The sequence below is a fragment of the Barbus barbus genome (genome assembly GCF_936440315.1).
Source record: "Barbus barbus genome assembly, chromosome: 23".
In the NCBI taxonomy this organism is placed as follows: domain Eukaryota; kingdom Metazoa; phylum Chordata; class Actinopteri; order Cypriniformes; family Cyprinidae; genus Barbus; species Barbus barbus.
Window position 1 is genome coordinate 27222666 of NC_136751.1, and position 7876 is coordinate 27230541.

A 7876-nucleotide genomic window follows, 5' to 3' on the forward strand; every position below is an offset into this window, starting at 1 on the left:
GTTTTGTGCCTGAATGCAAGTGAGTGGAATGCCTGTCTGTAGACTGTGCTTTCCTGCCATGCATTTAAAAGAAAAAGAAAAAGACAAAAAAAAAAAAAATTTGTCGTTGGTCATTTTTTCTTTCATTTTAAGGACTCGTATGATCAGGTATGATCGTTTCGTCATGGAGACATAAACATACTGTAACAATTGTTGATTGATTGATTCCTTACAATGCTGTGTTGTGCTGACAACCTCGAGTTTCCCAGTCACGCCATCACCCTAGAAGCTGCTTTAACAATTGTTCTGTAGCCTCAGCATAACATCAGCGCTTCAACCTGATGACGATCTGCCCCATAACTAATTACAGCTTTCTTTGTGAGGGATTGAACTGGCACATTTGTTATAGTTAAAACTTGTTTTATTTGGGTCACATGCTGATTAGGGTTAAAAAAGCCTTACTGAATTAAATATGTACATACATACACACACACATAATATATTATATTGTTTTCTTTTGGATATTGAATACATTTCACATTGATTTTGATTTGTTTGATTGGTGTGAAAGGTGTTTTCCTTTGAACAGGTAAGATTCAATGGATCAGTCATCAGTCTCATAAATATTTTCATTCAATTTAAATATATTTATTTTATTTTGACTCCAGAAATATCAGTACAACACAAGGCTGCCATTTCAGTCAGGATAACACTTTAAAATACTACAACATTCTATAAATATCATGCTATATGTTGAATATTTTCATGGTTATTTTATCTGTTGAGCTCATTTGGCATTGATTTTGATTAATTCGATTGGTGTGAAAGCATTTCTTATGCATTCTAGTTCTAGAATGCAACTCTATACATGCATTTCTAATGTTACTTGCATTAAAAAAATGGCGATAATGAAAATAGCCTAAAATAAAAATACAAGAGGTATGTTCATTTGTTTGTCTTTGTGGGTATGCATCATCTAGACTCTCTTTAAATCAATCTCACACTTATTTTATTTTCCTTATATTTTTTATTGGCATCAGCAATCTAAAAAGTGCAATACAGAGATACACACTAATAGACAGTTATGAAAAATAACCCTAACAACCATTGTGGATTATAATACAATATTTAAAAAGGAAACAGAATAATAAAAAAATATCAACCAAGTGTTTCAAAGCCAGAATCTTCCCTAAGAGAGCAAAGAGGACACATTTTTTTGTAGACTTTGAGAAGATATATTAAATTTCATCTGATTTAAGAGGCTGATATTTGACGTCTGATTTCCTGGTTTTGTAGATGAGAACACCACACACCATGCCGACAGCTGCAAGGACACATCCGGCAATGAAAACCAGATTCAGGTTCAAGATCGTGGAGGACACTGTGGAAAACACAAAGGTGTGGTTAATACATCTTGTATAATGTATATATATATATATATATATATATATATATATATATATATATATATATATATATATATATATATATATACATATAATCTTTTTTTTAAATAAATGAAATATTATTTATATTTTATATAATAAATATATAATATAAAATGAATTTATTTGAAATATATATATTTTAATTTATATTAAATTAAAAGACTTCAGAAATGTAACACTACATTTAATGCCCCTTTCAAATATTATTACGTTCTAAAAAATGAATATGTTGTCTTGTTTCTGAGGTTTTACCTTCACGCTCCTCTACACTTCTCTTCAGCCGCAGGGGTCCCTGGGAGACTAAGTGACTGCCGGTCTGGATGGGAGCCTCTCTTTTGTGATTATGGTGGGATGGTGGAGCGGTTGTGCTGCTGACGCAGCCCTGAGAGCAGCGGGTGCTGGGATTGTTGGCCTCGCACAGAATCACAGAACAGCTGATGAACACCTAGGGAGAAAGAGAGAGATGAAGTCATGGCTGTCTGGAATACTCTATTCTGATTGGTCAGGAGCAGCATTATGTTTTTGTACAGTATGTTCACTGCTAAACTGCTTTCATCATGATGCAATCAATTAGTTCTTACCTGCTCATGCATTCCGATGAACTGGAAGGCTTGCAGGCCGAAGCGGACCATTGGCTGGTGGCTTGTGTAGAATTCAACAGTTTCATCCAAGATGCACCTGAGGAACATAATTGATGTAGACATTTTATATATATATATATATATATATATATAAATATATAAAATTTATTTGATTGTGCTAATGGGTCTGCAGCTCATGGTTAATTACCCGTTTTGGATGATTGTGTAGGATGTTTGGTAGTTGGGGTCATTGTATGGTGTTGCGACACACGATTCGACGAAAAGCTCGGTGTTGTTGATTGTAGACTGGGATTCAATCTGCATGTAAATCATCTCCCCAAGGTCATACTCTGCTGGATATGCGGTCACGTCTATTTCTGTGTGGTAGTTTGCTGTTGTGAAGACTCCGAAGCTGTAGGTGAGGGTACCAAAGCCTTTCTCGGTGATGGTGGTTATGTGTCTCCGAGCAGTGAACTCCAGTGAGATGTTGTTTTTCTTCTCGTAACGACAGGAGAACGCAATCTCCACCTCATGCTTTCTGGTAATGATGCTGTTTGGGTCATCGGTTGAGAAGATTTCATTCCTGAAAATGATGAACTCTTCATCCTCCTGCAGAAGGAAATGGAGTATGAAATATTAATGGTTTTACTGTGCCTAAATGAAACTTTTAAACACACAATGCCATTCCAATCGGAATATCTAAGCTTCTGTTTTCCATACAATAAAAGCGGATGGTACTTATTACCAAAAAAGCACCAAAAAATACCACAAATTAAGTCATATGGACCATACATGATGCTTTAATGGTGCTTTTTTCTACTTTCATTGTTTGGAGAAGAGAAGTTCTGATGTGTGTTTCATGGAAGATGGGAAACAAAATGGGTTTGGAAGGATACGAGGATGAGTAATTGATGACAAACATTTAATTTTTTGTTAATTTCTTCATTTCTTTTGAGCCCATGAGAAGAGCTTTACCTCAAGCATGGTACCACAAGCATTGAGGGAGATGTTTGCCAACACATGAGTGCCGTTTGAGTCCAAAGTGCAGGCAGGATCATTGAGTCGCAGATAGTCCTTGTGGAGCCTGACGGAGTACAGCTGCTCAATTTCAACAACCATGTTGGTTGCGGTGCAAATCACATTTGCTTCCACTGTAAATGAGATCAATCATTAGAATTGATTACCAAAATTGTGCTGGCAAAACATAGTTGTCCAAGTAAAAGCAAATTACTAACCAGTCTGGTGTCCAACGGTGATAATGATACATCTCATTTCAGACTGATAAATGCTGCTTCTGTAATTGAATAATAAACAGAATATTTTTTGAAATTCAGTTCAACTGAAAGGTTTCTAGTTGCTAGATTTTGAATATGATTAATAGTTTACCCACCCGCTCACGCTCTCAGCAATGAAACACACAGGGAAATGATCTCCGAGGTCATTCCTCATTGGTGTCCATCTGATGGCGTACTCTCCAGTGCTCAAAGCATGCTTAGTTATGTTCAGAGGACCGCTGATGATGACATCAGTAACCCTGAGAATGAAAAATAAACACGTGTTATACACCCATCTAATAATTTAAATAACTGGATGCATTGATTGCATTCACATGTGCATTACGTTGCATAAGCTGCTGCAGCCTTAATCCGGATTTCCACTTCACGGAGTGGCACAGCTTGGATTTCATCTCCATTGCGTGGAGTTGGCGACACAAAGCGAGGTATGTAATGTCCCTCGGTGCAGGAAGGAGCAGCTGAATCAACTGCAATGATTCAAATTAGAACGACCAACATTAGGCACACTACTAATGTGATGACTTTGTGATTTAGTTTAGTTGGTCATTGAGAAAGCCTTACCGAGAACACTGAATTGCAGAGGGAGCTTGCTGAAAGGTTCATAAGACCGCTGATGTGAAGTCATGGAAGTTGTGTACTCTTGAGATGGGTCTGTTGTTGTGGTTGTGGTCGTGGTCTGTAGCCACCACCACCATTGGGCCGGTGAAGTTGGAGCAGTGGTTGTGTGTTGCTGTTGCCACCACCACCACGGTGAAGGGGTACTAGATTGTTGATGTTGCCACCACCATGATGGAGTTGTAGGTGCAGTGGTGGTGGACTGTTGTTGTTGCCACCACCACCACCACGGTGAAGGAGTAGTTTGTTGCCACCATGGTACAGTTGTGGAACTTTGGTAATACCATGGGTACGGTGTCACGCTAATTGAGCTACTGTGTCTTCCACCGCTCAGAGCGCATCTGTACGAGCTGGAGCCATCAGTATAGGCCAGAGTGGTGTGTTTCCTTGGGAAGTCCTCCACAATCAGCTCAAATCCGTAGACGCCTGTTGTAGAGGCATAGCTGTAGTCCAGTGTGCAGGCAAGCTAATGAAGAATTGAGATGTTCAGATTAGTGGATGTTCATTGTGTTTTATTTCAAAACCATTCTGGAAGCTTTTATTAGGTCAAAAGCTGTCAGAAATTAGAATATATGTTACTAACGGTTTTGAAATTAAATCAGATGACTAAAATAATCACATCTGTTGTGTAAAAATATTTTTTGTCTAGCGTAATCCTTTTTCGCGCATGTAACACTGCTGAAAAATTTTGCTAAAACCAGCCTAAGCTGGTTGGCTGGTTTCAGCTGGTCATCCAGCCTGGTTTTAGCTGGTCAGCAGGCTGGTTTTACAGGGGTTTTGGCCACTTCCTTAGCTGGGCACGCTTGGAGACCAGCTGGAACAACCAGCTAAAACCAGCCTGACCAGCCTAGCCAGGCGTGGAAACCAGCTAAAACCAGCTACTTCCAGTTCAAACCAGCTAAAACCAGCCAACCAGCTTAGGCTGGTTTTAGCTGTTTTTTTTCAACGAATGTATTTAACCATATTTCTATGAATGCAGCATCTGGAAGGAATAACGGGGTAGTGCAACGATCACTATTTTAATACCGTATTCGCGTTACTTTACTGCAGAGTGAGTGGAGGTAAACAACTGCACATGCTCTCTCTCTCGTATGTAGCACTATTTCCAATGCATTTCTAGTGAATTGGTTCATTTAAAACGGTTCTCCTTCTTTCAGTTGTAGCTTTAGAAATTTTGATTCTAGTGAATGATTTCCTCCTAAATTGCTCTCTTGCAAAGACCGAATCATTCTGATGAATGTTTTGTTCCAACGGTTAAATGAACAGATTTTAAAACGATTTAACATTTTCCTAACGCATTTCACGCATAAAGCATTTTATGTTCTCCTCGGTCGGTATGTCATAGAATCCTTTATATAAAAGGGCGTATTCTGATTTTTATTTAATATTGTTTTATTTGAACATATTAGTATTATTATATTATTAATATATATATTATTATATTATAATTATTATATAACATAGTATTATTTTTTCCAAATTTTTCATTCTGATTAGGATTGTCATTCAAAAAGCCAGATTGATATAACCCTATTTCACCCTAGATCCAGCCACAGATTTCTGTCCTCCCCACCGGTTCAAAATTATGAAAACACACCAGTATATATCAAATTATTCTGGCAATATTTTGTATGTTTCTTACTTGATCTAGATGGAAACCACTTGGCTGGTCACATGTAGCACATTCGACATACTGCTGAGCTCCATATCTACATCTGACCTGGTCACCATCTGGGTCATAGGCCATCAGGTGGTATTTACGTGGACAGTTTTGAGGTATACTAATGGAAATAAATAAATGAATAAATATATATATATATATATATATATTTATTTTTTGTAGTGATTAATCTTGTTCATAGAAACCTGTTGAATAAATATATGGGTTACCGTAGAAGTTGTAAAGTAGTGGTGAGAGGTGATCGGTTTGGTTCATTGGTATCAGCTCTTATGCCTAGATCTATGTGTGTCTGGAGGAACCAATAATCAACACCGTTCACTGTGGGCACCCAGCAGCATGAGGAGTCCCTGTGATACAATAATGTATTTTAGAATATGCTGAATTAACATTTCAATAATAAAAAAAAAAAAATCAGTTACTCACTGCAGGTCAAAGGGTGTGTTTCCGTGGATGTTTCTTGTGACAACATTTTCTGATTGGCACCAGCTGTTGCTGTAACCACTTCTGCCGTTAGAGCTGTGATCGATTTCACCTTCTACACTGCTGGATTCATAGCCACAATCTCCAGAGGCGCAGTGCCACCAACTAGAAATACACCAGTCATAGGTTCGCTTGAATCGAAACTCAACCTGTTGGTAGAAGAATGCTTGTTGGTAGAGGTTTTGTATGTATATAATATATAATATATATATATATATATATATATATATATATATATTGATGATGGATCTATATAACTCCTAATGTTAGGAGTTATATAGATCAATCATCAATAAAATGCACAAAAACTAATCATAATGTCATTTTCAATATAATATTTTTTCAATTAAATTTATCAAATTATATATATCTGTATAAATTATACATTAGATATATCTATATCTATATATCTGTTTGGCCAATGCATGTTAAAGTTCAGCGAAAAATACACTCATCGATAAATATTATGACATTATTTTAACCAATCAAATTTTAAATATTTCTATACCTTCTCTATCTGATTTATTTGCATGATTGCTTCTCCACATCTTTTGACTGATACATTTCAGTGCAGCTTAAGAGTAAGAATTTCATTTAATTATTTTATTTTATGAACATGGAAAATAAATGGAATTTAATATAATAAATATTATTTTAGCTTATTGGCCTGAAATAACCAACTATGATTTTAATTTGAACATTTATGAAATATGTTGTGGAGGAGCAAAACAAGTGTGGAATTTATTTTTCAGAAATATTATATTGTGCGGTAACTATTATTATTTTTTAAAGATTTACTATGTAGGTTGAGAATGCATGAGGATACATTTATTATTTGACCACTTTTGGGATGGAAAAAAGTGAATTGATAATACATTTTGAATAATAAAATAATGATTAAATGATTAAAAATCAATATAACTAAAACAAAATAAAACGTTTACAAACAAGCAGTTGTAAAATATGTTTAGTAAATTACAACCCTTTATTTTTTATTAATTTGATAAATGAAGAGGTGTCGTATAATGCATTGCTTAATTCCACACTTTTTAAATGTAAATGTGAAATAAATTCTCACCCTCATGCTCCCATCTGCATTGGTCCCTTTAGGGCTGAAGGTCACTGAGCCTCCATAATGGTGTCCTGCTGAAGCAATGGACACCAGAAGCAGAAGATTCAACACCACAGCCAAGGACATCTTGGTACCTGAGCCACTGATCTCACTTCACCTGCTGAAATGGAGCTGAGCACCTGCTTTTATACATCTCAGGTGAGCAGGAATTCAGGGATGGGTTGAAAAAGCATTCTCGTGCGATGCATTGAATCACACACACAAAAATAAGAGGGTAGTTACTTGCTTCTTTTGAGAAGTCACATGATTCAAATCTGAAACTAGCCATTGATCAGAACTCACTTAACAAAGCACACACCTCTTCATTCACATGTAAAGTATGACATTGATGAGTGTCCACTAGGGGCAAAATGCTCTAGAAAATTACATTTTGTTTTTATTGCACAGCTTCAATGTCAAATACTGTATAATATTTTCCTTGAGTTAAAAATAAAATATCATCACAAAAATGGATATCTCTCCCTTATTAAGTACCACTTGAGTAGCTTATTGAATTTTTTAGCTCTATTATTATCTATTAGTTTTTGCCCTGAATGCCAGCACTCCTACATAACAATGACCTGACGTAAGATATACATCCATTTAAACAATAGCTGTTTGCTTTCTCAAACGCCACCTGCCTTACCCACAGTGCAGTGAAAGACCAAATCTCAAACATACAGCGA

At 36.3% G+C, this 7876-nt stretch overlaps 1 protein-coding gene across 1 annotated transcript; it reads right to left on the bottom strand.

The window, feature by feature from the left end:
* Nucleotides 1-498: 498 nt before the first annotated feature.
* On the bottom strand, nt 499-7304 carry LOC306842948 (uncharacterized protein). Its single transcript, XM_079374164.1, has 13 exons — nt 7158-7304; nt 6023-6228; nt 5809-5946; nt 5561-5699; nt 3865-4384; nt 3629-3770; nt 3399-3542; nt 3244-3302; nt 2984-3159; nt 2217-2617; nt 2009-2105; nt 1680-1872; nt 499-1360 (listed from the first exon to the last, which is right to left on the bottom strand). Exons 1-13 carry the CDS (start codon nt 7275-7277, stop codon nt 1218-1220), a joined length of 2478 nt encoding a protein of 825 aa, XP_079230290.1. The 5' UTR covers nt 7278-7304; the 3' UTR covers nt 499-1217.
* Between the last annotated feature and the right edge of the window lie 572 nt (nt 7305-7876).